We start from the raw sequence: 27381 nt of genomic DNA on the forward strand, positions 1-27381 counted from the left end.
CACAAAGCGTGAGCACTGTTATGAAATGCCAGGTGCGATAATGAAAACAAAGTGAGGTCTTGGACTATTGCAATGTTGTATAGCCGACGGAAGGCTGATCGGTCTCTCGCCTTGCGTAATGCGTTGTGGCCGATTGGTTGATGCTGTCATTTCCGGGGTAGCGCACGTACGAGTCATGTTGTTCCTGCCCAGATCTTCGCCACATCGCGTCTCCAACATTCACTCCCGTCTACCCCGCAAACTTCTCCCTCCATCAGACGACGCGTCTCGACTGTTCAACATCGTCGCAAATGATGGCCTCCCTCTATCTGACTCCTGAAGCACCGCTGTCGAGAAGCGTTCGGCACTTTGAAGTATAGGGGTCCTTCTCCGCGTTATCAACCTCCACCCACCCTGGGTCGTTATACAGCCGAGGGAAGCTTAGAGGGGCATGCCGAACGCCTACATGCTAGCGCCACTGATACTAACTACCGCGTGTACTATTCTGATGTCTCCAAGCCCTTCTCTCGATCTAGCTAAGACTCAATGTATCTCTTCTTCACCTACCGCTCTTCATGATGCGTGCCTTTGCGCGAGCCATCTCGCGCCGCCAGTACAATGCTCACCGGCAGTTACTTAACCCAAGACACCACAGGAAGTTCGCCTCCGTCAATGGGCCAAATGTCAAAGGACTCACAGTCATTGACCACCACTATGAGTAATCGACATTCAGTCTATTGGGTTGCATATAGCTAACCTCGGACCAGTGCGATCGTTGTGGGAGCCGGTGGCGCTGGCCTCAGAGCTGCTGTAGGACTCACAGAAGCTGGACTAAAGACCGCATGCGTGTCGAAGCTCTTTCCCACCCGTTCGCACACCGTCGCCGCGCAGGGTGGAATCAATGCTGCGCTAGGGAACATGACTGAAGACGATTGGCGTTGGCACATGTATGGTGAGCAAGTGCCCTATCCAAGATAGCTCTGGCTAACATGCGAGTAGATACCATCAAGGGGTCAGATTGGCTCGGTGACCAAGACGCGATACACTACATGACGCGCGAGGCCGTCCCAGCAGTCGTCGAACTCGAGAATTACGGCATGCCATTCAGCCGGACGAACGAAGGCACCATCTACCAACGAGCATTGGGCGGCCAATCGCTCAAATACGGGAAAGGCGGGCAGGCCTACAGAACGGCATGTGCAGCAGATCGTACCGGGCATGCAATGCTTCATACGCTATACGGACAGAGTCTCAAGGAAGGAGTGCAGTTCTTCATCGAGTGGTTTGCGCTCGACTTGATGATGAGCGAGGGCAAGTGCGTGGGCATAACAGCGCTGAATATGGAAGATGGCACAACTCACAGAATCTTTGCCCGGAACACAGTGCTGGCTACTGGCGGATACGGAAGAGCATACTTCAGTGCAACAAGCGCGCATACAAGCACGGGCGATGGTAGCGCGATGGTTTCAAGAGCTGGACTGCCACTCCAAGACATGGAATTTGTGCAGTTCCATCCTTCTGGCATCTATGGCGCAGGCGTACGTTCACGGAGGCAACCAACCACAAAGCCTCTAGACTGACGACTACACTAGGTCTTGATCACAGAAGGCGCTCGCGGCGAAGGCGGCTATCTCCTCAACAGCGAAGGCGAACGGTTCATGGAACGCTATGCTCCTACTGCCAAAGACCTAGCATCTCGCGACGTCGTCTCTCGCTCTATGAATCTCGAGATACTAGAAGGCCGCGGCTGTGGGCCGAACAGGGATCACATACATCTCCAGCTCTCCCATTTACCGAAGGACGTCATCATGGAACGCCTGCCTGGTATCGCGGAAACAGCAGGAATATTCGCTGGCATCGATATCACGAGAGAACCGATACCGGTGTTACCAACAGTGCATTACTGTATGGGCGGTATACCGACGAATTATCATGGACAGGTGCTGGATGTAGACGCCAAGAGTGGGAAAGAAGCGGTTGTCGACGGTCTCTATGCTGCAGGTGAGGCCGCATGCGTCAGCGTTCATGGCGCAAATCGGCTGGGAGCAAATTCCTTGCTCGACATTGTAGTATTTGTGAGTACTCAAATCCTCCCAGCAACCTTGCTGCACATGCTGACCGTATCCAGGGCCGCGCAACAGCACTGCACATCTCTGCGAATCACTCCCCATCTGCGCCTCATACTCCAGCCCCCGAAAACGTTGGCCTCGACTCCATCAGCGAGATAAACACGTTCCTAGACACGAACGGAACCACACCGACCGCCGCTTTACGAAACGACATGCAAGCTACCATGCAATCCACGACGGCCGTATTTCGTACCCACGACTCATTATCCAAAGGTAACACACAACTCAGCGACATCGAGAACAAATATACCACCGACCTCCGCGTCACAGACCGGTCCCTGATATGGAACTCCGATCTTATCGAGACACTCGAACTGCGCAACCTTCTTACCAATGCTTCGCAGACGAGCAAGGCGGCATTGACAAGGACAGAAAGCAGAGGCGCGCATGCGAGAGACGACTTCAAAGAGAGGGATGACGAATACTGGATGAAGCATAGTCTGACGTGGCAGGGCAATGTTGGTCAGGAAGTCACGTTTGGTACAAGGGCGGTACAGATGGCGACGTTGGATGAGAAGGAAGCGGCGAGTGTGCCACCTATGAAGCGCTCGTATTGAGGCCAGGGAAGATCTCTAGGTCAGTTTGAGACCTCTGCTTCGCCTTTGGCCCCTACTAACTCGCCTTATTAGCATATTCATCTATTCTGAACTACTACTACAACGTCAAGATGGGTTCGATTCGTACTCATCGTCTCCCTTGTTGCATGCGTTATGCAATACGATGAGATATCGGTTCACGCAATGATGGGTGGGGAACACATATCATTTCAGCTATCTACGCCGTTCGCCGTCGAAGATAACATAGGCGATTTTTAAACTATACCGAAACCCTTCGAATAATCATTCATCTCATCATACACTGTCATCCATCCATCAAGCTCCAGATCCAAGCATTACATCCATCTAATCATCCCAGCACACCTTCAAAGCTACACATCAAGTCAGCAAACGTTCTCTAACGGGTTGATTGACAAATCAAGAGGTTCGGACGACTTACCACAAGGGAACGGAAAGTACATATCCTGATTCTCCGTCAAATAGGCATGGTACGAGTACTTCTCCTCGCCCGGCCCCATCTTCTTCTCCACCTTGTGGATCTTGCCCTGTGGACCAAGCGCTGGGCGAAGATTCTTGAGTCGAGCGACCTCCCTAAGCATAGTCGTGAGCGCCATGCGCGTCATCGGTAGTCCGAGACACTGGTGTGGACCGTATCCGAGGTGGATGTAGGAATCCAGGGAGCGTGTGATGTCGACTTCATCTGGGTTGGGGAAGACGTCTGGGTCGTGAGATGCAACGCGTAAGTTCACAAAGACAGCATCACCTGGTTTGAGGTCTGTCGTCTTTCCGTTCTCAGTGATGGAGGTGGGTTTGGCGACGGCGCGGATGACGCCTGTTTCGCCGTTCAGACGGCCTCCTTCCATGGTGTAGTGCATCAGCTTTTCGAAGGCTTCTTCGCTGTCGTCTTCAGCAAGCTTCTGGATCTCGGGCCAGTGCTTCTTGCCGTTGCCGAGGATGTAGTATTCGATCGTTTGGGCAAAGAGTTGGCCTTGGTTAGACACCATACCACCTGCTGTACCGAGGATATGACCCCAAGTCAGGGTCTCTGGTGACATGCCGCTCTCTAGCAGTCGCTTGATCATATGCACGCCATAGAACTTCATGGTAGTTTCCTGAGGCCAGATTGTCGCCATGATACTGGACAAGATTCCAGAGTTTGCAATGGCCTGCACGTTCTTCTCAACGATGTTTCCAAGCAGTTGTGTTGCCTTCCTTGCTTTGACGTGCAAGGGGAAAGACGAAGCAGGATCCGCATCGAAGAAGATGAGCGCAAAGACCGACGACATGATGAGATAGAGCTCAGCCTCTGTGAAGATACCGTAGGGCTGTGCGGCCGTCTTGAGCGGCAACATGAACAACTCAGAGCAGAAGTGAACGTGGGCAAGATTGCCGATGGAGCGTATGATGTCAACTTGGTTGAAGTCGGCAATCTTTACGCTCTTCTCTTTCAACAGCTGCCTGGTCTTGAGCGTATAGTAGTCGCGTACTTCCTTGTCCCATGAAGAGACGTAAAGGGCTTTGCTGACCATTTGCCTAGATTCGGCATTCTTGGGTCCGTCGCCAGCAAGCATGAAGTCGGCGGATGCGGGACCCATGATGTATTCCATGGCTCTGCCCCAGACGACTTTGAAGGTAGCTTGGTCTTTCATGATATCGGTGGCGAGTTTGTACTCCTTGACGAAGTGTGGGTGTGCTGTTGCCACTGGTTTGCTGAAGTCGTACAAGTTGTCCTTCTTCAGATCGGTGAGAGCCACCTTCATCGCGGAGGGAACCGTTAGAGGGTAATGTGCGTACACGCTGTTGTACTTGAAGTGCTGTGGGAAAGCGCGCAGGAAGAGCTTGTAGAACACGCATCCATTGTCAACACCAAGATCGCTATCAGCAAGCTGGTAGCCCCAATTAGTCAATGTGCGCGGGTTGTAGTCGTGGGTGTAGAATCGGTCGCCGCGCACCAACGCTACCGCGTCTGAGAGAACAGCACGAGAGACAGTGTACCCTGGGCAGAGACCGGAACCTGGAGCCATGGGTTGCTTCGCATCCTCGACAACGATGCCAGGGTAGATTTCAACCTTATCGGGATGGTCGTAGAGGTGCTTAAGTTGTTCTTGCACGTACTTGTCGGATGTGATGTCTTCGAAAGTATTGTGCGGCTCGAGCTTGAAGTACTTCCTGAACTCGTTGAGCGAGCCCAAATTCCAGCTACGTGCTTGCTCGATACCGAGAACCTCGATAGCACGGAAAACAGCGGGAACTCTGTTTGGCCCGAAAGAGTTGGCACAGTCTTCAATGCTTGATGTCAAGATGTCAACAAGGCCTTGGTCAGGTAGCGTGCCGGACTCGCTTCGCTCCAGATTAGCGAACTTGCGTTTCGATGGATCCGGGTCGGTCTTGCTGTAGACTTTGTTCAAGGTACCAAGGAACTCGCCTTTGCTGATAGACTTGGGATCGCGACCTTCGCCAAACATACCGTCCCACATCTCCTGCGTCCATTTCTCGTCGCGATCGGACACTGTAGAGTGCCATCGGTAAACGAGGTTGAACTCAGCTGAGACCTGGTTGCCAACACCCATGGGTAGGTTCGCTACCTCAGCGCGGGGATTCAGCTGCCAGTTACTATCTGTGCGGTTGAGATCCAGAATGGTGCGGACGTAGTCGATCAGGATGATGTTGACGTAAAGGCCGCAGGTGATGAGACGACCAGTCTGAAACAGATCATTGTCGTACTTTTTCCATGCTGCATCGTACTTATCCTTTGCCTTCTTGTCGGCCTCAGCATCGCCAGTAGGTTGGGGCGCTTCATTTGAAGGCTTCTTGAAGCGCCCTTGTTCATTTATCGCGGCCAAGTTCTCGACAGTGTAGTTGTGGAAACGGTTGAACATGATCAACATGGCGCCCACACCAGGGGGGAAGAACAACAGTCGCGCTTCCGAGAAGCAGTCAGGCTTGATCCTTCCATCGCGTCCGGTCCTCATCATGTCTTGCTCGGCCTGGTTGCTTCCATACAAGGGCGATAGATCGAGGTAAGAAGATGTCATGGAAACCGCGAAGTCCTCGTGGCTCGTCCGGAAGCAGTCGTGGATGATGATAGATGCCAGATAGAACAGCATGCTCGAGATCCTGTTAGGATGCAGTTCGGCATGCTTCCTGGTCATGATGCTGTCGAATACGACACCCGGATCTGGGCGCGCGGGGGTCTGCATCTGAGATGGTTTGACTGTTCTAGCATATGGTGTCCCTGCTGCGCCCACTTGGGGGTTGACAAGACTGTTGTTGGAGCCATCTGCGGATCGATACTGGAACTTCTCTCCGAGGTACGACTGCGGTGGGTGTTGCAAGTCGTTCCATAGCTGTTCTAGGAAATTGCCTGTAACTGCGTCCCTAGTTTTGGATCCGTCGGGCAGCTTGGCGGCGGTCCGGATAAGACCCTCCATCAGGTAAGTCTTGTCATCAGTATAGCCACCAAGCATTTTCTCTTTCTGGATTTCCAATAGACTTTGGATGTTGTCGACACCAAGGTGAGACATATCTCGAAGACTGCCCTCAATCTTCTTGTACAAGCTAGCCTTCTCTTCTGGGGCAATCTTGGAGCCGTCGCCTGTCTGGTCGGGAATCGGGGCTGCTGCTGCGCCTAGTAAAGCTGCTGCTGCTTTGAAAGAATTGCCGATTTTGTTTCTGAGTGTGCTGATCTCAGATGGATCGGCTGGTTTTGGTGGCTCCGCTCCTGTGCGGGTATCGACATGGGCGTCCCATGCCGCTTTCGCATCTGCTGTTATTGCAGCCATATCTTTGGGTAAGCTGGAAGGTTGTGTTAGTGGCATTCTCTCGGCTAGATCTGATCTTGCGACTGGGTTGAGAAGGGACAGTTTTCTTGGCGGGCAATCTGGAAGCCTCATCTTGCTCGAAGATCTGGAAATGGTAGGTGCATCCAACCAGAAAGACAGGAGCTACAAAAGGAGATAGGAGTGACAGCAGAAGGAGTAAATAAGAGATACCGTCGGGCTTACATTCAGTCGAACACCGTTCAGCGAGTAGTTGCTTTGTTAGGTACGCAACACAGAGTATCTTGTGAGGTCGCTTGTGTACTCTTACCGCCTCTGCAATCGACGTCACGATGTTCAACAATCTCGCCCGTTACTCGAAGTAGCAAGAACGAGATGTGACAGGCAAGAACGTGACGACCAGCCTTGCAGATGCAAGTAGTTCAAGCCGAAGAGCGCGCAGCCAGCCAAAGAAAAAGCAACGAGGGGTATATGTGCGCAACACCAGATCAAACGCTAACAGAACGATCGAAATGGTTCAGCACAAGAGGACAATGGGAGTGAGGCTATTGTTCGTCCCACAATGGCTCCTGCCTCAGTCCTCTTATACACGCGTCCTCACACGACCAGATGCGTAACTGCGGCTGAAGCTAGCAGTCCCTCTAGTTCTCACCGGGAATCGTCAAATCAAAAAGCGCCACCAAGCCCAGCCCGTCACAGCTGAAGAAAGGTCCTCCTCTCCCACCTGGGCATCGTAAGCCGCGGCCCGGCGTGCCCAAACACGGTAAATGGCCAATGGAGAGTTGTTGATTAGCCAGTTCGGCAGGTCGAGGTAGTGCTGCGGCTAAGGCTAGGGCTGATCACGAACGGGCTTGCCGGCTGGGTTCTTTGGCTGACCGCTGGTAGGCAGAAATGAGGGCCCGCATCATCTCAGCCTCGATCTGCCTTTTTGCAGGCAGTTTCTTGCAGGCAGCGAGATATTGAGCGTGATTTGCAGGTCGGTCGAGCCTCACTTGCTTATGAGTGTCGGTGAGCGTGCTTTTGGGAAATGCATGGGTGGGGAGATGACAGGTGGGTGGCATGCTCTTCCCGCACTTATGCAGGGTTTGTTCGGCGTTCATCGGGGCGATATGGGAGTGGCCGCCGGGCGGGCAGATCCAACAAGCCATCACGACAAAAAAGCAAAACATTGGGTCGTGATGTGGATGATGGTTGTACCTAGAATGGAAATCGAGCACACACACACTCAATGTCACAAGCCTTGTCAATATATTGAGGTGCACAGATGAGTTAAGGACAAACGTAAACTCATCACGCAGCTACATCGAGATCTGTCACCAAAGGTCCCCAGCAAACAAGTGACGAGCGTCTTTTGTGATTCAGCTGGCCAGAGGCATCGGCACATTAGCCACGGGTACCTGCGGAGGTGTCACCGTTTTGAGTGGGTGTGACGGCCTACGTCTTGTAGTTCTACAAGTCCGCCTCGCCGCAGCCTTAGCGGCTTCTGTTGTTACTCATATATTGTTCTTTGTCTTCAATTGGTTCTCTTCTCGCATTCCCCATGTGCGCAAAGCCTCCCCACTAGCACCACGCACCTGTCAAGTGCAGCCTCCTCAGTGAACCGGTACCCATCGCCGGATGCGTCATTCTACCAGATGCCGGGCAAGATGGCGTACCTCTTGCGCTTGTATTTGTCGCCAAACTCCTTGCGATACCTCTTCTCTTTCTTCCAGGCCCAGACACCCATCTGGCCGACAGCCACGATGATGAAAATGACGGTGCTCAAGCTCCAGTTGACAAGGGCCACGCCGATCCAAGCCATTGCCTCGAACATATAGTTGGGGCATGTGACTAGATCAAAGCCGAGTCCCCTAGGGATACCGCGCTCAGTGCTGCCTGGACGGCGCAAGTTCTTAAGCGTCAGATGTGTGCTGTAGTTGCAGACCTCTCCGATTGCGAATAGGGCAACGCCGAGATATGTCAGGAGCGGATTCGAAGGCTTAGCAGCCGGGCTGTTAGGGCCATAGCTCCAGTATGCCAAGTTGAAGCCTGAGAGGATCCAGTAGTAGCCGCTGTTCTTAAAGATGTTCATGATGGGCATCGTGGCCGACGAGAAGCGGTGGACGAAGAGAGTCTCGAACTCGCGCTTTGCGAAATGGGCGACGCACATGAGGAAAGTAAGCTTCTGGAGCTGCGAGGGAGGCGCCGAGGTGCCATAGATGAGGGAGCGGCCGAAGTAGATGAGCGGGTGGATGAGGAGGGGTCCGAGGTATTCGACGATGAAGACGGTTCGCCAGGAGATCTGGGGACCTTGCACGCTGTTAGCCATCGCATTCGCCATCAGACGATATGTAGTCTACCAAGATCCTTGACATCCACAGCACTCTTATTCCTCAGGCCTGTGTCGTGGACCGTGACATCGCGCACGTTGTTGATCGGCGAGCCATCGCTGCCCTTAGTAACCCTCAATCGGTGAATTGAGAACCTGGAGGCCTTTGCGATTTCCTCAAAGATCTGAGAGGCAGTGGCATCGGACGGGACGGTGATAGTCTCGGGGAGATTCTTGATAGGGCGGCCTATAGAGGGGTTAGCCAACAGCAATCAGAACGCGCTCAGCCAGGCTAGAGCCAACTCAATGAACAGAGAGAGCATACCACGCGGGCGCACGACGAGTGTAAGGGGCGACGCGGACATGGCTGCGTGCTACGTCAATCGCCGTGTTGTGCGTGAACTTTTGGTAAGGTGGACGATATTCCGACCGGCAGCCTCGGCGTACGTACACGCTAGGCTCAAAGGGGTCAGCTACTTCGTCGTTAGGGGAAGCGACCAGACACGGAGTACGTGAGCATCAACTTGCGCATCTAGCTGACTTGTATTGACGTGCTTCAGGGGCAGACTATATAGTGTCTGATTTCGTGCATATTAGAGTAGCATTTCGACGTGGTTCTTCTAACCTCCTTCTTTCATCCAAGCTGTACCACTACCTGCCATGCGACTTCAGGGCCCATGCATGCCACCATCTCGCCAATGATGCCCTTGATTGAACGAGGGTTCTTCAAATCACTGCCCTCCCAAGAGACAAGATCCTACAAGTTGTTAGTACCGGTTGGCGGTTGTCAACGTATGGACTGCTCGCGTACCTGAGCTTCCGCCATTTGCCCACGAACCCGAATGGGCATAGTAGCTAGGTCAAGTTGCTGCTCGATTTCTTCAGCTGTCATGAGCCCTGGCACCTTTAAATCGAACAACGACATGCCGTCGGAAATGGCCTTGCCACCTTCGGCAGCTGTTGGTAGAGGATAGTCGGAGTAGTCATCCTGCTCTGCTGCGGCACTCGTCTCTTCATCACTCTGTTGCTCTTTCCTACGACGCTCCCTAGACATCGAGACATAGGTCTTTTTGTCTAATAGAGCGCGTAGCTCAGCGTCCAGCGGATGCCACTCGTACGTCTCGGGATCTAAAACATGCTGAGTTTTGTAGTCACCCTTGTACTTCATCTTGATGCAGGAGTGGATGTAGTATCCCATGTAGTAGTACTGGTAACCACCCTCGAGCGCTAATGCCGCTTCTCGTAGCGCACTCAGCTTCCCGAACTGCCATTGCTCGAAATCGGAATGATAAAGCATATAGACACCACTAACGCAATGAGGTAGCAGATCAAGGATGCCCATCGCAATGAGTCGTCCGTCGAGTCGGTAGCATTGGTGGTATGATCCTAGGAGCTGCTCTTTCCCGTCGACAGTTCTAGAGGTCTGCTTCAACGGCGAATCACATAAGAAACGCTTGAAACCCGACTGAGAAATCTCATGAGGTTTTTCTTTGTGTACGTTTTGCTGATAGTTCTTGAACAACTCATACTTCTCGGGTGTGAAGGCTGCCGGTTCGAGTGTCACCTCGAAGCGATGTGCGGGTTCAGGTGGGCGCTTAACGTTCTGGAGTTCAGTCTTGTGAATCTCACGGCTGAGGTCAAACGTGTTCTTGACACGAGCTTTCTCCCTGGGAGCTGTTAGTCTATTAGGAAATGCACGGTGTTACTACGCACTCTTTCGATATTGGGTAAAGCCTAGAAGCCTCTTTCATATAAGCCTCGCCTAGCACATAGTCATTCCAATGGTTGACTGCCTTCCTCTGATCCTTCGAGGGCTTAAAGGCAGCGACGGGTAGACTAACCTCGGGTAAGCCTCTAGTCGAATGTCTCTGCAATAGCTGCTTACCGAATTGTGTAGTGCGGACAGCAGTGTCGCAGCACGTCGGGCTTGTAGAAGATGGTACCAGATCTAGAAGCCGGTATCAGCTGCTGTTATGGGCATAGTGCTGCGATGCAAGGTGCTTGCAAACATGCGCCGCGCATGAGTGGGTCGTTACCTTCTCCAGCCGCGGTCCACGAGGATCTGGTAGACCTCAACGGTCAAGCTTTTCGATGAGAAGTAGTAGCTTGCTCCTAATCGGGCAAGGTCAGCCAGTGCTCTCGGCGCTCAGCCTCGTTCCGATTTCCCCCGCTTCACGCCCGAACGACAGGGCGGCCATCGCGATGGCAGCATTGACTATGCGCTGTGATGCAATTCATCTCGCGACGCAGGATCTACACTCTGCGACGTCTGCCGACGCGTAGACGATACTTGGCGGCGACGCATCGCTCGAGGCATGGGTGGGATCGGGCAGAATTGCACGCGACGCGGGGGCAGCACGTGAGCGCAGGTAACCTTAACAGAACATCAAATGCAGGCGGGAAAAGCGCCGGCTGCAACATTGACGCCCATTGTTCGTGTGAGAAGGCTTGACCGCTCTGACAGCGGTCTGCAGGCATGGCGATCCATCCATGACTGAGTAGGCATGACTATGAAAATCCACGTACGAGAATTGGCGGTTCTACTGCCATTCGATGCGTCTTTGCAGTACCCGCACGACTCACTACTGTAGCCTGGAAACGACGGTTAGCAACTCGTCCATGGCAGGGTCCGGAGATGCCTGTCCGCAGTGCTGGGAGCAGCGAAGACGGGTTGGTGGCCAGCCAGACAGGCACGAGCCGGAACCCAGGGAAATGGTTGGAGCAGACGATACCGAAGGGCGTCACACTGGACTGCATGAGGGCAGCATAAGCGTGGGAGCTGGTGGGGGTAGTGGTCCGAGGCGGAATCGAGCGTCGTCGCGGCGGCGAGCGAGGACAGCCGGAAGAGGAATGAATAATAGCTCCTTGTCGTCGCCCGCTTGCTGGAGATCAGGGCTCGTCGGACTGATGGTGTCGGTCGAGGCGGTCAGGGGGGCTGCGACGATGCTCTGGCGGAGGAGCGCGGTCGGTCGCGGGGTCAGGACACTCAACAGCACGGCGGAGGTGTTGTATCACAGCGTGCAGGGCGCGCACCACGAACTCTGGCCAGCGTCTACACGGGGGCAATTGCGCGTTTTCTAGTGGGCAATTCATCCCTTAAATGCCTGTACGTCATCCAGCGGCCAGGCAGGCAGGCAGAGAGGCTGCAGGCGGCGCGCTGGTCTCGCGTGCCCCGCCGGCTCTCGCTGCAGCGCCCTGGGCGCGCAGACGGCCAGTGTCTGGCGCGCGCCGGCGAGATCTCTGCCTTCTCTGGCAGGGCGCCGGGGGCTTGATTGCAGTTTTTGTGCACATATGCGCAGCGGTGCAGAGGGTGGCAGGCACCCCGGACAAAGCTCCTCTTGCAGGCGGGGCTTGGCGACAGGCGTGACGCTTCCGCGAGCCCTTAGTTTCCACGTAAAAAGTCCCTGACCCGAACCACCTACTAAAACATCCATCCACCATGCCGAACTTCTTTGCTGCTCGCAGGCTCCTTCAACATCCTCAGCCCCGTCATCCGCGGGACTGAGCCTTGCTCAGCCCTTTTGCCTACCACATCCGCCCCCTTTACACTTGCTCCCCACCACTGCCCCGTGAAGCCACACGCACACTCGCTGTCGGCTCGGCTTCATTTCAATTCACCGCCTGGCTCGCCTCTGCTCCTCCGACCAAGCCACTCGCTGAGTCCTGCGACCGTCGCGTCGAGCGAGTCGCATACAAGCGGTGCCACTTGATACTATCGCGTCTCTCACAGACACCTCAGCGCCGACATGGCCGCTACCCAGCAGCTGTCGATGCAGTCGCGCACCGGTCGCGTGAACCAACGTAAGTCTGCCCACGAGACCCCACAACGAATCCCAAAAACCTGAACCTGTGCCGCGAATCTCTCCCTACTCACCGCTTTTAACTTTCGGCTGATTGGCGGCAGGCTATGGATCCCAAGGCGAGCGCCTAGTCGCCGGCGTTGTCCCGCTTTCTGCCGACAAGTACTACGTGCTCCTCATCCAGTCCACCAAGCGGAACGGATGGGTGCTCCCCAAGGGCGGCTGGGAGACGGACGAAGCGACTGCCCAAGATGCCGCCAAACGCGAAGCCTGGGAAGAAGCCGGCATAATATGCAAGATCAACTACGACCTCGGCCTCATCCCTGAGAAGCGCAGACCCGACCAGCTCACCTCCCAGGCCCCAAAGGCCTCGTACCATTTCTTCGAAGCGACTGTCGAGAAGCAAGAAGCTCAGTGGCCTGAGCAGCACAAGCGGAATCGGAATTGGTTCAGCTATACCCAAGCGCGACAGGCCTTGGCGGAACGACCCGAGCTGCTCGACGCGCTGGACAGGTGTACCATGCACCGATCATAGTTGGGTTGCGGGTGCTTGCAGGTGCGCAAAGTCGCACACGAGCATTCAGAGGAATCCCAGACACGACCTGGGACCTCGCAGGTCTTTGCATCTTATTCTTCTTCTAATACTGCATCAATACGGCATCTCAAAAGCGTCGGGGGAACTATAGACATTGGGCATTGTATTGTCTACTCTACATTTGGCGTTGTGATCGCTTTTCGAAAGCTAGAATGATGCATTACGGCTCTAGATACCAGAGCGCTGAACCAGTTGGTTCGCAACAATGCAATGCAGCCTTACCAGGCAATCTCCTCTCCATCAGTGCGGTGGTGTGTCCACAGTCGCCGATTCAAAAGCAATATGGCGTCTTTTGATGACTTTACCCAGCCACCTCTGGTTTGAGCAACCCTACAAGTGACTCTCGCCACAGTCGGACGTTTACACTCATGTCAAGCACAATTGTTGAGTCCAAAAAAATATCATTCCAGATTGCATTACGTTCATCATGTCATATCGCATGCTCACTCCACGAAGTCAGCTCTACTATCAATAGGCCGTTCTCCCCGTCTTGACCGTCTTCAGTACACCCTCATCCGCCAGCTTCTCAATCATGTTGTAAAGCACAAAATCGCATCCCCTCTTGACCACCATATTGATGGTCACAGGCACCATCTCCTCATGGAACGTAACCTCACTCTGGTACGGCACCTGACCAATCGGAATCGTAAAATCCGCACACCCGAATATCGGACAGATACCCGCACCAGTGATCTTCGCCGTCGGCGGTGTGACAGCTAGGTAAGAAGCATCAGGCGAGTCGTTGAGCTCTCTTTCACGGTAGGAAGGCAGGCCGCCGGTGCCGATGTCGTAGAGCATCACAGACTCCGAACATGATTCGGAAGTGCTGTATTGGAGTTCCTTCTCGTACCACTCGACGGCCGTGTTCTTGGTCACGAGTGCTGCGTCGTAGGTGGTTTGGTTGGTTTCCGATTCGTCGAATGCGAACCAGCCGAGGCGTCTTGCGGGATCGATTGGCGGGAAGCGGCCGTCGAAGAGTGCGGCCCAAGCGGTTATCAGGGGTTTCCCGACGACTTGCCATGAAGACCATCCGTTTATTGCGCTAGTCGCTTGCCCCATCCTGGTGAAGTTGCTCGCAATGGGGTCAGAGAAGTTCTGGACTGTGGCGGTGAAGTTGAACTCCTTGACGGTCATGTTGAAGATCCTGGACACATTCGCAATGAAGTCTTGTAAGATTGGCTCTGCGGCGGAGTTGTTCAGCGGGAGGTAATCCGTGGGGTAGAGGATGGTCTTGGGGAACGCGTTTGTGTCTGGGACGGAAAGCGGTGATAGACCAGTGATGGATGAGTTCTGGTAGAGGCTGGGTGTGTACCAAGACTTGCTGAATTTGATCCATTTGTAGGGGTCGCGAGAGAAGACCCCTGCGGTATCGGTTGCAGCACCCAACGGGATGACACGCTCGAGTGATATTAAGCCCTGACTGGGACGTTGTCCATATACACCAGCTACTGCAGCTGGTCGCCTCATCGAAGAGCCAGTGTCGCTTCCAATGGCGTAGTCAAGCCAATCGTACGCAGCGACGGAGCAGCCACCACCGGAAGAAGAAGCTGAGCACGTGAGCCATCCATCACCTCTCGGGTTGAACGGGTAGTGCTCGTCTTGCCATTCCCAAGGGTTAGCACCGGAAGCGAATTGAGCGAGCTTCTGCTTTCCAATAATAACACCTCCGAGATCGAGGATCTGCTGCACTGAAGGCGCCGTGCCGTTCGAAACGGGCGTGATGCGAGCCCATGCCTGACTGCCACCGGAAGTTTGCAAGCCCTTGACATCGTACAAATCTTTGATGGCAACGCGCTCTCCAGCCAGGGGTCTGTCGTCTCCCCAGTAGTAGATTCGTGAAGGAACACTGCGATCTTTGTGAGCTTGACACTTCGCGCTGGTGGCTGGTTACTTACGGAATCATGGGGTCCCAGAACTTGGGCAGGAAAACGCCGAGCGGATTGTGATTTTCCTGTCCATCATTCGCATCGTAGGCTCCGAACAGGAATGTGCGATAGGTATCCGGGTAGAGCCGATATACAGTCGCAAAGCTTACGGAACCATCTTCGACTGATGCGAGGTATGGACCAGCCGGAATGTCGATAGCCGATTGAAGCACCATTTTGCTCATTGAGGCGTCTGCAGTCACCGAGGCATCCACGAAAAGCATGCTCGTGTTGAAAGACGCAAGATAGTCGGAAGCGGATGCATCCAGTGTCGACTTGACGCCCGAGGAGAGGTACAGTCCGTCCAGAAAATCATGACTGAAGACATCGTCGCTATCAAGATATGACGATATCACACTTTCCAAGACATCCTTCGTAATTGTCGTCTCGTTTGTCTTGATGACGGTGATGGGGATCGATGTAGCAGAGCCGGCCGGAGTTGTGCAGCCAGCACTCGCCTTTGGGTGTTTGGTATTGGCCAGGTAAGAAACATTCCCAAGCTCAAAGACAGCATCACCGTAAGGGTTCTCTAGAACGAAGCTGTAAGGGTTCCTCTTGATAACAGGAGCGGCCGAAGCGGAGATTGACGCAAGAGCCGCGGTCAGCAGTCCGGAGAGGAGGAAACGGCCCGCCATGATGAGCAGTCGGTGGAGAGCACACCTGCAGAATCTGCGGCCGCCGTTGTTGCTTTTATATACATCTCGGCGGAGCCGTAGTTCAGGCTGGTACGACACCCCAGATAACGAGGCCTACAGAGATGCCTCTTTGGTTCATGGTATGAGTACCACGCTGTTGGCGAAGCTACTAGTGACTTGGCGAATGCGGGCTCAGCCCGCATCTCCACAATCGAGGCCTAACCGGATGCAAAATGCCGACCTTTTGCTTATCGCATATCGGATGGTGTTCATAGTCATCAAGCTGGCATTCGTTATCAATCTCTCCGGTGTGTGTTGAGGTGGGCATGGCTTCGTATCGGCTGAGACGCGCCGATTGCTACCATGTAGGTACGCCTCCGGGGATAATGCGACCACAAGAGCGCCCCACGATGCCATTATCAATGTCAATCATAGATCTGCGATCAGTACAAGTCGCTGATTTGGCGCCCCAGTATGCAGTCGATGGCGACTATCGCGAACGTTGTGGTGTTGGTGCTACTTCCGTGCAAGAGTGATGGATGTTCCTCGGGGTCCGAACGTGACTTCTCCACAATGACTTCATCGGAAAGCTGTTTCTTTTGACCCATCAACAATATTGTTGTGCGAACACGAGTGACAGCGCGTCTGAGATCCAGCATAACGCGCGAACATCCCAACCACCGTAACAGGAATTGACTATGAACGTCACCATCCCGGACCCGCTTACGGTCCTACCTCCGGAGATCGTGCTCCGCATCCTCGACTTCACGCCCGTGTCAGCCCTAGGATCGCTTACTGCCGTGTCGCCCGCCTGGCACCAGTTCATCGACGGAACGCATCAAGAAGCCATCTACTCGTCGCCGACTAAAACTTCGCAACCGCATAAGACCTCGCAGCCAGCTGGCGGCGCGCGCGACTTCTCGTTTGTCAACGACTACACCAGCTTCTCCAAGCTCTTTGATGACATCACATCATGGAAAGACCTGTGTAAACGACAAACGCTGCTTGAGCGAAACTGGAACTCACCGCAACCGACCACTCGCGAATCCATCTTGCAGGTTGGCAATCATGCGGTATGGAGATTCAAGGCTGACTTCAAGCGCCGCATCTTCATCTCGACATCTCATGCAGGCGGCTTGTACGTATCAGACATGGATACGGGTCGCATCTTATGGCAACTGCCTTCAGCTCTAGACACGACTGAGGATCACGCCGTCAGGCCCTATGCGCATCTGGAGTATCAAGACGGAATGGCTGCCTTTGATCGGGAAGGGGATGCAGTTGAAATTTGGCGGACAGATCAAGAGGGCACTGCAAGAGGAGAGTTCCAACGCGTTGCTGTTCTGGATCACGATTGCCAAACAAGAGGATTCCAGCTCTCGTACTGGACACTGGTTGTGGTCTCAGTAGAGGGCCAGGGCTTTGTATACGACATGAAGCAGAACCCACCAAACCTAATTACGCATCTGGAGATCGAGCAAGATGCAGTTGGTCATCTAGATCAGAACGAGGACGTGGTTGTATACTCCATGGGAACGCGTGGCTATCATGTGTATGAGAAGAAGTCTGGACAGGCTCTGGGAATCTTACAGCCATCGCAATGTACGGAGAAATACCATGTCGAGCCATTACCACCTACCGACCCTCCTTCCTCGAACGCAGCACTGGCTGCTTTGCGCTATGGCCGCCCATCACGACGTATCTTCCCTCCGTCCGCACCCCGCAAAAGCCGCCTAACGCCTATACGTCTCGGCAAAGGCCATCTTCCAAACGCGTCTCGCGACCCAAACGAGGAAGACGAGTGGGGTGCCGGTATGCTGGACCGCAGCAGCAATCTCTTTGTAGGCTTCTCACGTCTGGGTCGTGTCTTTGTCTGCTCCGATCTCCGCAAGGCATTAGAGGACGGGTCGAAGAACTTAGCAAGTGTTAGTCAAATTCTGGAGTGCGAGTCTGATGGTTCCACTTTCGATTTGGGCGGATGGCTTTCTGCACGGAACCATCGTATTATGTTCGAGATTCAGAACAGAGTGTATGTAGTTGCGCTTAGTAGGGAAAACCGCATCAGTGTTGGAGACGAGGCTGAGGAAGTGGGCCCTTCATACTCCTTCCTCACGAGCTCGGCGCCGCAGCTCGCGGTGCCAGTCAGCTTCATGGCGCTATTCGATGATGCTATCATGACAACATACGCGGTAAGTTCGCCGCTCAAAGTGAAGAGGATGCAACTGCTAACAATAATAGACACTCGGTCAACGACGGGAAGAAGGAGGCAATGGACGCATATTTCCGACAAAAGCAATTCGCATCATCAGCCTCGCGCCTAGCCTTGAAAATGACGATAAGGCGACTACCGAAGTCGAAGACCCAATACTCGCCAATTTATCGCAGCATATCGAAAGACCACAAGACGAGCTGTTGCGCTTGCTGTTGATGTTCGATGAGGAGCCGAGCGATGACGATGATGTCACTGGGCTGGAAGATGAGTGGGTTGATGAGGAGGAGACGAACTGAATCTGGACGTCTTGATGAGATCGAACAACGGCAACCTCATGCATGTAACCAAATTTTCTGATGGGTTTCCATCGCTTATCGTTGATCCCAGGTCGGTGCGGCAGTACCCGTGACTGGCTACTCTCCTTTCGCTCCATCACTAGGCCAGACCCCTTGCGAGATGCTGTGGCAACAACTGACTTGCACACTGGCTGTAGCATGGCACTGGGTTGAGAAGTACTTCAGCCATGCTGCGTTCCGAGGTTTGCTCCGAAAGACCGTGCGTAACCGAAGGCAACGCTGGCTATATAATAAACGCATCTCCTGCTAACGTGCAGCGCGCCAGGCTCTTGAGTGCAGGTTGGCCAAGCCGGACACGGTTAGCGCGACATCTTTTTTAACACCGCCTAGTGTGAGAGCGAGGAAGCATGGCAGGGTTGTTACACGGGTATATACAAAAGCTCGGGATTCGCGACAAGATGGCATGGACAGAAACTCGAGGCACAAACAACGATGCACACTTTCCAACCTTTGTCAATAATCGTATCCGTCTCCGATTCCTATGCCAGGATGAATTCATCGTGCACTTTACTGCTCTTGAGCGCTCACATTATTTCCTCCTCCCACGCAGCCGTTATACCACACGCTGCGCAGCGGGACTCAACCACGGGGGCAGCTGTCCAATCACATACCCTGTCGATTGAAGCGCTGCTAACGCTCATCGGGGTTTGCGTAGCTGTTCTCGGTTTCGCACTCACTCTAGTGCTATCGTGGCCTAGCTTGAAATTGCGAAGAGGGCTGTGCACATCTCCCTTCCGCTCTCGTCCCGTGTCGACAGGTACTCCTCCGCGCACAACAATGAAGTCGACCTCCAGATGCTGATCGAACATAGTGGACTCTGCCATTCCCCTCATCGACGGCCACGGAAATTCTACTGCCCCTGTTCACCCGTCCGGACCCTGGACTTACGGCTTGAACGGCGACGAGATTCCGCAACCGCAACGCGTGCAGTCGTGCTACACCGAGCAACAACGCGCACTGATGCGACGTACACGCACTATGTGAAGGCTCACGTATCATGCGAAAGGCTGAATATACAGTCGGCACCAACGGGCACCATCGTCATTCCGAAGTCCTCCTAAGAGAAGCTTAGAAGCTTAGAAGCAAGATCACCAGGTGTTTCGGTCTCCATTGGAGGCGGGCTTCCTAGTTTTAAAAAGGGGTCGTCTTCATTTGTTGCTAGCGCGTTCTCTTTCGTTGTACGATATACTTTGCGTTTCCTTATTTCATATACCCGGGTCACGAACTCATCATGTCGGCGCGGATCCATGTAGAGCATACTTCTGTCACCTGTTCCTATCAAAATCGATTCTTATTAAAACCCGTCAGCCCGTCCACCAACTTAGCTCGATTGGCTTGGAAGTTCCAGAAACACCCAACGCGCGACTTTTATGACAACAATATATCCCTAGAGCTGGTCTCTTCCAGACTGCCATAGTCAAGCCACAGTAGCATGCCGTGGAGGTTCATGCTTGTATGCACATCGCAGTGTCATCCCTCATATAGCGTTAGAACGTGAGAATGGTACTAACCAGCTACCTGAAATTGACAAAGCAATATCCAACTCCCTGCCATACACATCTTCCCGGCGCAGTATGCGGACTGCTGGACTTTGGGTATCCTAGAATGTGGTAGCAAGCCGCGTTACCATCACACGACGTACTCGGCACCTACCACGAATCAAAGAAATAAGTCTACAGTAATGCGCCACAGAACGAATCCCCAAGGAGATCAATTAAGACTTAGTCTATGCCATAATCTAAGCTAATAGTTCGAGCTGCACGTTCCCGGTAAAATCCACGCAAACATGCTCACATGCAGGCTAGAGCGCTTGACGCCGCCAATCAGAACATCATTGGCGGCTAACGAGCACTTTTCGACCATGGCTGTAAAGCCTCTCACAACCTGCTCATTAGCGAACCACATCATTAGAACGCTCGAGTAATGCGGCTTCTAGGCCTGCATTGCAGACGGGTCACAACTGTCGCAGGTCGGGACTGAAAAGGAACTAGGTTGCGGGTATAAGCTGGTCTGACTTTTGCCTCGAATATCTCTGGCTCACCGAGCATCTTGCGCCCACGTCGACAACACCATCATGGAGTTGCTTTGGCTCTTCCTCATTTCGGCGATTCCCGTCGCTCGCTCGCATTTGACTTCCAACAACTTTCCCGGGTACGGGTTTTCCTGGTACAGCCCTAATTGCGGTTTCTCTTGCTACAATGCTGTGTCGTCTGCCAGCCTCGAATGTCCTGCGACCGACTCTTCTGATGGCCACGACATGGGCATGGACATGGACATGGCTGCCGGAGCGCCGACACCAAGTTGCCAAGCACAGAGTCTACCCTTCTTGGAGACCATAGCTTACTGTATGAGCACAAGATGTGGCGCAGACACTCCAGTCTGGAAAAGAGAAGAATTCTGGGCGACGAAACTCATCACCGACATTGTGCCGAAGTGGACCTACTCAGAGTCGCTCGCAGAGCTCGGGAACTCGACGCCTACTATGGTGTACAATGCAAGCTCGACCGAGGTCATGACCATGCCCATGGTGATCAGCGACGCCAGCTATGATATCCAGTTCAACTTCAACCGGCTTTTCGACCACATTGAAGCGCTGCAAGCTCGATATGTGTGAGTAGAGCCGCCGTCAGTCAACGAGTTTCTCTAAAATATAATTAGTATTGTCATTGTCGTCCTGGGCTTCAGCATTCCAATCCTGTGCACACTCATTCGCAAGCTGCCGTTCGCGACTGGCTTACTCGACAAGCTCAGACCCTATCTTGTGTATCCGTCTACAATCGGCTCGTACCAAGTACGTCCACTGCCTTGGCTCATCGGTAACGCACCGACTGTCGGGCAAGCCGCGTACATATTCTTCTTCTTTGCTCTCAACGTCATTTTGAGCTCGGTGAACTATGGTAGTTCGCAGCCGCATCCATGGGGCTTCTCGAAGAAATCGGAGATGCTCTCTTACATTGGCTATCGCACTGGACACATTGGATATGGTCTCCTGCCCCTTGTCATTCTCTTCTCGAGCCGCAACAACTTCTTGCTCTGGATCACCAATTGGTCTTACGGCACGTACCTCTTGCTGCACCGCTGGATCGCTCGCATCTTCGCCGTCCAAGCCATCGTGCACAGTATCGCACTGTTACTGTGTTACCAAGGATCAGGCAGCTATCCAGTCGAGTCCGTCAAGCCGTATTGGTTGTGGGGTATCGTCGCCACTGTATTGACATGCGCTATGCTGGTTTTGAGCGTTCTCTATTTCCGCCGCCTCGCCTACGAGGTCTTCCTTATCCTTCATATAATACTTGCTGTCTTCGTCATCGTGGGTTGCTGGTACCATGTCATCCTAAAGTGGGGCTACAACTTCTACGACAACTGGCTCTACGCTGCCATCGCAGTATGGTTCTTTGATCGTCTTGTCCGCGTGCTACGCGTGCTGAAGAATGGCATGCAGTACGCCGATGTCACCGAAGTGGGAGACAATTACGTCCGAGTTGATCTTCCTGGTGTGCGATGGGCGGCGAAGCCAGGCTATGTTGGCTACGTTGGATTTCCAACGCTGCACCCGCTGCGACCGTGGGAGAACCACCCTTTCTCTATCAACTCATCTGTCTTGTTCCGAAGCTACAGGCATGCCCCAGCACTGGCGTCTTCGAGTGATTCCACATCGGACGGCAGTCACGCCGAAGGAAAATCTCCTGATGATAAAGCGCAGGTGACTCGTGTTACGCGCAACGTCAGAGATCCAGCAAGCACGACGGGGGTGTCTTTTATCATCAAGAAGAGGACTGGCATAACGAAGATGTTGAACAAGAACGCTCGGCTGCTTACAATCCTAGACGGACCGTATCCACATTCAGCCAGCACCGAGGCTCTGGAGGCTGATCATTTGTTGTTGCTTGGAGGTGGTATCGGTATCACTGGTCTGCTGGGCTGGCTTTCTATTCATCCAAACGTCAAGTTGGCGTGGAGCGTCAAAGCGTCAGATCAAGCTCTAGTTGATGAGATGGGCACGGCCATCGCAAACGTCGCCGACAAGCAGGTTTTCGTCGGACAGCGCTTCGCTATTAGGAACCTGCTCCAAAAGGAGATTGATTTTGGCTACAAGAAGGTTGGTGTTGTCGTATGCGGTCCTGCGGATATGTGCGATGAGGTGCGAGCTTTGGTAGCAGGTCTGGGGAGAGGCAGCAAGACTGTGTTTGATTTGCATGTGGATGCTTTTTCCTGGTAGACTAGTTCAGCCGCGCCATGCTTGCTGGGTTGACTTGAGACTTGCCTGTTATGTAGGAATAAGGAATACATCTTCGCAACGGGCATATGACTGACTACCTAGGTAGGCATGTACATCACCTGGGCAGCGAACCGGCCATCTGGTACCCCATCAACATTGCGTCTCGCTGCATGTACAGTACCCTCTACCGTATATTCGACGCGGAGCTGATGTTCAATACATGTACTAAATTCCTGCATGTATCCGCGTTGCGCGCGACTTTGCACTCCAGGGCTGGCTTCGATGACGTCATTCGTTGGCTCTGCCTACATCTGGTTGCGATGTGAGCCTAGTTATGCCCGTTGTAACCTGACATGAAATCGAGCAGCTTTGCCATACTACCTCCAGAAGGTTGTTTGTATTACTAGAATTGCTCTCTTTGTTAGGTTCTTATACTCGAACACAGTCTTGACTGTGTTCTCAAGACGTCCAAACGCAGCGTCTAGTGACAGTTGCGAAGGTATCGTAACCTAGGTACTTTTGTACGACCTGTTAAGCATGCTAGTATTAGGTATCTTGTCGGGTAAGTCTTTCGACTAATTGTTCGTTCCGGCGTTGCGTCAGAAGTCATCAGCGACTAGATTATGCGCTCGACAATCCCCAGTGCCACAGGCATCACTGGAACACATTTGCACCGCTCCGATTTCTTCTACGTCTGTTTCGCCCCAGCAACAATCCTGAAGATGCCCATGTCACTTGCTACTGGGCTGCCGACCGGACCGTCTATCCTTATCACGAACGGTACTCTTATGACCTCATGCTCTCCTAGGCTGGAAAGAATGCGCGGGCAGCTACAGATAATCGTCTCGTAATTCTTTGATCAAAATCGGATACACCGGGCAGTCGTACTGAACATTTGCGCAAGGATGGAAGGCGACATGTGCTGCGTTGGCTTCGCAAGCTTTTCGATCGTGAGAATGTCTATTCAATCACTGTCGAAGGTCTCGACTTCCCACCTGCGAATACTGGTGTGTGTGATGTAAGGCTCGTGAAGGTTGTTTCGACGGCGTCCGTACAAGTCCTGTAGTCTCTAGTCTCTGCCAGAGGTCATGAGTCGAGTACTACACGTTTGCAAGTAGGCTCCTAGGAAAGACGTCTTGATGATATTCTCGTCGCGGTTTATCTCACTATCTCCGGTATCATCAGATGGTGAAAGGCCGCACTGACTCTCTATTGCGTGCTCACTCACTCGACCCTTCACTGAGCCCGCTCCGCCACCGCCTACACGCGCCCCTTCACTCACCTGCCCGCCAACAACCTTAGAGATTCCCATGTCTATCCTGGTAGTATATATCGCTGGTCGCGGTCTTATTGTACTATATATTATATGGAGTTTAGAAATCTTCCATCAAAACATAAGGCATTGGGTCATTGGGACCAAGCGCACGTCTTACATCACGGTCTCACAGGTCCGTATGTAATGGCCTGAGTTCGAGTCTGGGTGTTGGATCGGTTAGCTGACAGTTGATCTTCTGCGGATTCGAATTCCAGTGGTGGCCTTTGTTATGATCTGGATGGCCGTCCCTTTTTTGCTCTTTTTTGCGCCTTTTCGCGCGATAGTGTTCTTTTTGCCCCTCTCTTTCTTTTTCGCTACGTTCGACTTGATTTCCATATACCACGGTATTAGGTGGGTGTAAGTGCGAGTAGTATTCCTCCACTTCCTGTCAATTTAGCACTTCCGCCATGAAGGTACGCGAGAAAGACTGTCCTGAGGTTGATAAGAGTACATTCCTTGTCGCTAACAGGTCTTCCAGGACATCGTCAAGATAACGGAAGGGATTAATAGAGTTAGACGAGAGCATTTTGACGCTTACACACATAATCAATTCCAAATTAACCTAGAGCACAGCGGTGCCTGTCGTACACGAGTACCCCTTAAAGACATGTCTGATGTTTAATAATACGTCGAGGTTGATCGGCGGACTAGATGAAGATACCAAGAAAAGATGAAAATAAGCTGAGGATGACCAGACTCCATGATGTTTTGTCGATGTGAGGCTTGAATTTGCGGAGCGGTGCGGAAGAACAATGTACCGAGCCTCGGCTCACCCCCAGCTTCCAACATCCGGGGCAAGCTCCGATGGCGAACATCTACCCGTGTGTCGCGATGGCTCTCCATATTTCTCCCTACGACGCCTCCACCCTTCGTCCAACCTATACCGATTTGCAAAATGGACAACAGCTCACTCTTCGACGTTAAGGTACGCACATAATCCACCCGCACGTCCGATCTTCCAACTGACTCTCATCAAGGGTAAAATCGTCCTCGTCACAGGCGGCGCGAAAGGTATCGGTCGCATGATCAGCGAGGGCTTCGTCCAGAACGGCGCTACAGTGTACATATCATCCCGCGACGCCAAAGCCTGCGAGGAAGCGTGCAAGGAATTGAATGCCCTCGGCAAAGGCAAGGCCGACTTCATCGCAGCCGATCTATACACGGAAGATGCAGCAAAGAACATAGCCGACGAGCTGAAAAAGAGAGCAGGCAGTAGGTCCTCCCGTGGGCTGTCATCTGCACCATGGTAGCGAGACAATGAGACTTCGCTAACAATGTACAGAGCTCGATGTCATCGTCAACAATAGTGGAAGCAACTGGGGCGAGTCGTACGATAACTATCCCGCCGCAGCATGGGACCGTGTCCTCAACCTCAACCTAAAGCGCGTCTTCCAGCTCACGCAAGCCGTCACACCCCTCCTCGAAGCCGCTTCTACCCCGAGCTCACCAGCACGCATCATCAACATCGGCAGCGTCGACGGCCTGCGCGTCCCCGCGCTCGAGACTTTCGCCTATTCCGCTTCTAAAGCCGGTCTTCACCACATGAGCAGAGTGCTAGCGAGCCACCTGGGCAAGCGCGGAATTACAAGCAACACGATCGCGTGCGGTCCCTTCCAGAGCAAGATGATGAAGGCTACATTGGAGAAGTTCAAGGATGTCATTGAGAGCGGGATACCATTGGGACGCATCGGCAGCCCGGAGGATGTTGCGGGCACTTGCATTTGGCTATCGAGCCGCGCGGGGTCCTATGTTAACGGCGCGACTATCGCATTGGACGGTGGTAGCGTCGTTGGCGCCAAGTTGTAAATATAACTTTTGCATATCACATCACATCAACAAGAGTTACATCCATCAGACATGACGAAGGCTGAATATCCTCAGAACGTAACTGCTCTCTATAGACGTCTAGCAGAAGTACATGTATACCTCAAACCTCCTCGCGACCTACTCAGCTGTCGGCCCCATCACCGTGGTGTTCATCAACACAGTCAGTTCAGCGAGGGCCCGGCTCTGATCCGGCTTCTCCACATCCTCCTGAAGAATGGCCTTAACCTGCTCACGAGTCGCCCAGAAGCTCGTCTCATCAACCACGCGATGCTCCTTCTCGTTCACCTCACTTGGATGCTTGAGGTCCTTGTCGATGGGAAGGAGCAAGGCCGCCAAGAGCTTCTCATACCGATCAACCTTGGACATGCCTGGATGCATCAAGTCCTTATCATCAAAGGGGTCGAAATCGTCAGCCGGCTGATAGTCCTTGGAAAAAAAGCCGAAGTGTTGGGCCGCCGCAAGATTGCCCGCAAGTTCTTTAGTCCGCTTCAGGTCCAAGTTCGCCTGGGCGAGCTCTTCCTTGTCGTCAACCTTCTGCTGCCGCTTCTCGGACCTCTCGTTCAGACCAATCAGCCACTGCAACGTCATCGCCGCACCGAATCTCTCAAAGATATCTTCGTTCAGATGGCCTTGGCGCACGGCCCGCATGAAGTCGTCTGGTTTCGGCATGTTTGGGAGGTATGCGGCCTGGGCCTTGAGAATCTTGACAAGCTTGTTTACCGTCTTGCTTCGCCTCGGACTGAAGAAATGGAAGTCAAAGGGCGAGTTCTGCCATAGGGCGACGAAGGCTTCGCGTTGGGTGAAGTTGTTCTGCAAAGGGTCGTACTTGAAGACCAGTGATTCAATCCAGGCCTATGTTTTATTAGCTGTGTGCATAGGGCATAAGGAAGCCAGGAGGGTTTCAGTATATTTTAAACCTCTGTGGGAAGTTTGAAAAGACACTGAAGATGGACAGGTAGTGCTATCGGGAAGATGACTTACGCGCAGAAAGACCTTGACAAACTCCTCGCACCCCTCTTTGCAGTACTTCGGATCGAATCCTGACGCCCAAGCGAATGCCATCAGGAGGATGTTGAACCGGATCTGGTCGTAGAACCGCGAGAACGAATGGCCCTTGTCTAGACCGTAGAAGAAGATTGCCTGATTGACGATCAGAGGCAAGCTCTTGTCGGCGAGGAAGTTCGCCTTGGCGATGTCGTTGTACAGGAGGAAGAAGGTGGTGAGTTGGAGGAACGGAGGAGCTTGAGGAACGACTGCCTCGTCGGGATGGAAGTAGATGCTGTAGAGAGAGGGCAGGAGAACGATGCTTGTGTTGACCTTGTACGTTTTGATGGCAAGCTTTTGCTCAGCATCGCGATGCAGAGCCTTGACTTCCACAACGTCCGGATGCTCAGGCTCAGCGTTGTCGTCCATGGCGACGTCGCCGTCGCGCTCGCGGTTGACGTCAACGTTGTGCTCCGCGACGTTCTCGCATTCGGTAAAGAAGACGATGTCCCCAGACTCGACGCCGTTGTCTACGTTGTCTGCGCTAACGCCGGTGTCGGGAAGATCACCCATGCTGACGTCGTTGTCGTTCGGGCTGTCCATGATGTCGGTGGTGTCGTATATACGGGCGTTAATATATGAACCAGTGGGATGGAGAAAGCAACAAGAGAGAGGGTATATTGCGAAAAGTCGTCAAAACAACAGAAAGGTCCGTGAGCGCACAATCCGTAGGCGACGGAAAAACTAGATTTGCGGTCAGC

General features: G+C 53.2%; 10 protein-coding genes across 10 annotated transcripts; 5 read left to right on the forward strand and 5 right to left on the reverse strand.

Annotated features, from left to right (window-relative positions):
- Positions 1–897: 897 nt before the first annotated feature.
- SDH1_1 (succinate dehydrogenase flavoprotein subunit) lies at positions 898–2665 on the forward strand (the record flags this gene model as incomplete). The annotated part of the gene is made up of 4 exons (XM_049351653.1): positions 898–931; positions 979–1517; positions 1572–2054; positions 2108–2665. The coding sequence occupies 4 exons, from the start codon at positions 898–900 to the stop codon at positions 2663–2665; spliced, it is 1614 nt and encodes a 537-aa protein (XP_049214291.1).
- A 345-nt stretch (positions 2666–3010) lies between these two features.
- Positions 3011–6447, reverse strand: J4E79_002757 (uncharacterized protein; the record flags this gene model as incomplete). Its single annotated transcript, XM_049351654.1, has 2 exons — positions 3011–3036; positions 3105–6447. The coding sequence occupies 2 exons, from the start codon at positions 6445–6447 to the stop codon at positions 3011–3013; spliced, it is 3369 nt and encodes a 1122-aa protein (XP_049214292.1).
- Positions 6448–8071: 1624 nt separating this feature from the next.
- J4E79_002758 (uncharacterized protein) lies at positions 8072–9117 on the reverse strand (the record flags this gene model as incomplete). Its single annotated transcript, XM_049351655.1, has 3 exons — positions 8072–8733; positions 8784–8999; positions 9078–9117. 3 exons carry the CDS (start codon positions 9115–9117, stop codon positions 8072–8074), a joined length of 918 nt encoding a protein of 305 aa, XP_049214293.1.
- A 269-nt stretch (positions 9118–9386) lies between these two features.
- J4E79_002759 (uncharacterized protein) lies at positions 9387–11302 on the reverse strand (the record flags this gene model as incomplete). The annotated part of the gene is made up of 6 exons (XM_049351656.1): positions 9387–9509; positions 9564–10419; positions 10466–10588; positions 10638–10700; positions 10789–10814; positions 11279–11302. 6 exons carry the CDS (start codon positions 11300–11302, stop codon positions 9387–9389), a joined length of 1215 nt encoding a protein of 404 aa, XP_049214294.1.
- Positions 11303–12498: 1196 nt separating this feature from the next.
- Positions 12499–13087, forward strand: J4E79_002760 (uncharacterized protein; the record flags this gene model as incomplete). The annotated part of the gene is made up of 2 exons (XM_049351657.1): positions 12499–12553; positions 12657–13087. 2 exons carry the CDS (start codon positions 12499–12501, stop codon positions 13085–13087), a joined length of 486 nt encoding a protein of 161 aa, XP_049214295.1.
- Positions 13088–13615: 528 nt separating this feature from the next.
- J4E79_002761 (uncharacterized protein) lies at positions 13616–15707 on the reverse strand (the record flags this gene model as incomplete). Its single annotated transcript, XM_049351658.1, has 2 exons — positions 13616–14993; positions 15043–15707. 2 exons carry the CDS (start codon positions 15705–15707, stop codon positions 13616–13618), a joined length of 2043 nt encoding a protein of 680 aa, XP_049214296.1.
- Positions 15708–16405: 698 nt separating this feature from the next.
- Positions 16406–18215, forward strand: J4E79_002762 (uncharacterized protein; the record flags this gene model as incomplete). The annotated part of the gene is made up of 2 exons (XM_049351659.1): positions 16406–17896; positions 17946–18215. The coding sequence occupies 2 exons, from the start codon at positions 16406–16408 to the stop codon at positions 18213–18215; spliced, it is 1761 nt and encodes a 586-aa protein (XP_049214297.1).
- Positions 18216–20349: 2134 nt separating this feature from the next.
- On the forward strand, positions 20350–22494 carry J4E79_002763 (uncharacterized protein; the record flags this gene model as incomplete). The annotated part of the gene is made up of 2 exons (XM_049351660.1): positions 20350–20885; positions 20934–22494. The coding sequence occupies 2 exons, from the start codon at positions 20350–20352 to the stop codon at positions 22492–22494; spliced, it is 2097 nt and encodes a 698-aa protein (XP_049214298.1).
- A 2210-nt stretch (positions 22495–24704) lies between these two features.
- Positions 24705–25615, forward strand: J4E79_002764 (uncharacterized protein; the record flags this gene model as incomplete). The annotated part of the gene is made up of 3 exons (XM_049351661.1): positions 24705–24734; positions 24787–25021; positions 25092–25615. 3 exons carry the CDS (start codon positions 24705–24707, stop codon positions 25613–25615), a joined length of 789 nt encoding a protein of 262 aa, XP_049214299.1.
- A 138-nt stretch (positions 25616–25753) lies between these two features.
- On the reverse strand, positions 25754–27223 carry J4E79_002765 (uncharacterized protein; the record flags this gene model as incomplete). Its single annotated transcript, XM_049351662.1, has 2 exons — positions 25754–26488; positions 26618–27223. 2 exons carry the CDS (start codon positions 27221–27223, stop codon positions 25754–25756), a joined length of 1341 nt encoding a protein of 446 aa, XP_049214300.1.
- Positions 27224–27381: the final 158 nt, after the last annotated feature.

The sequence above is a fragment of the Alternaria viburni genome (assembly GCF_023758015.1).
Source record: "Alternaria viburni strain BMP 2772 chromosome Unknown scaffold_4, whole genome shotgun sequence".
Classification (NCBI taxonomy): Eukaryota; Fungi; Ascomycota; class Dothideomycetes; order Pleosporales; family Pleosporaceae; genus Alternaria; species Alternaria viburni.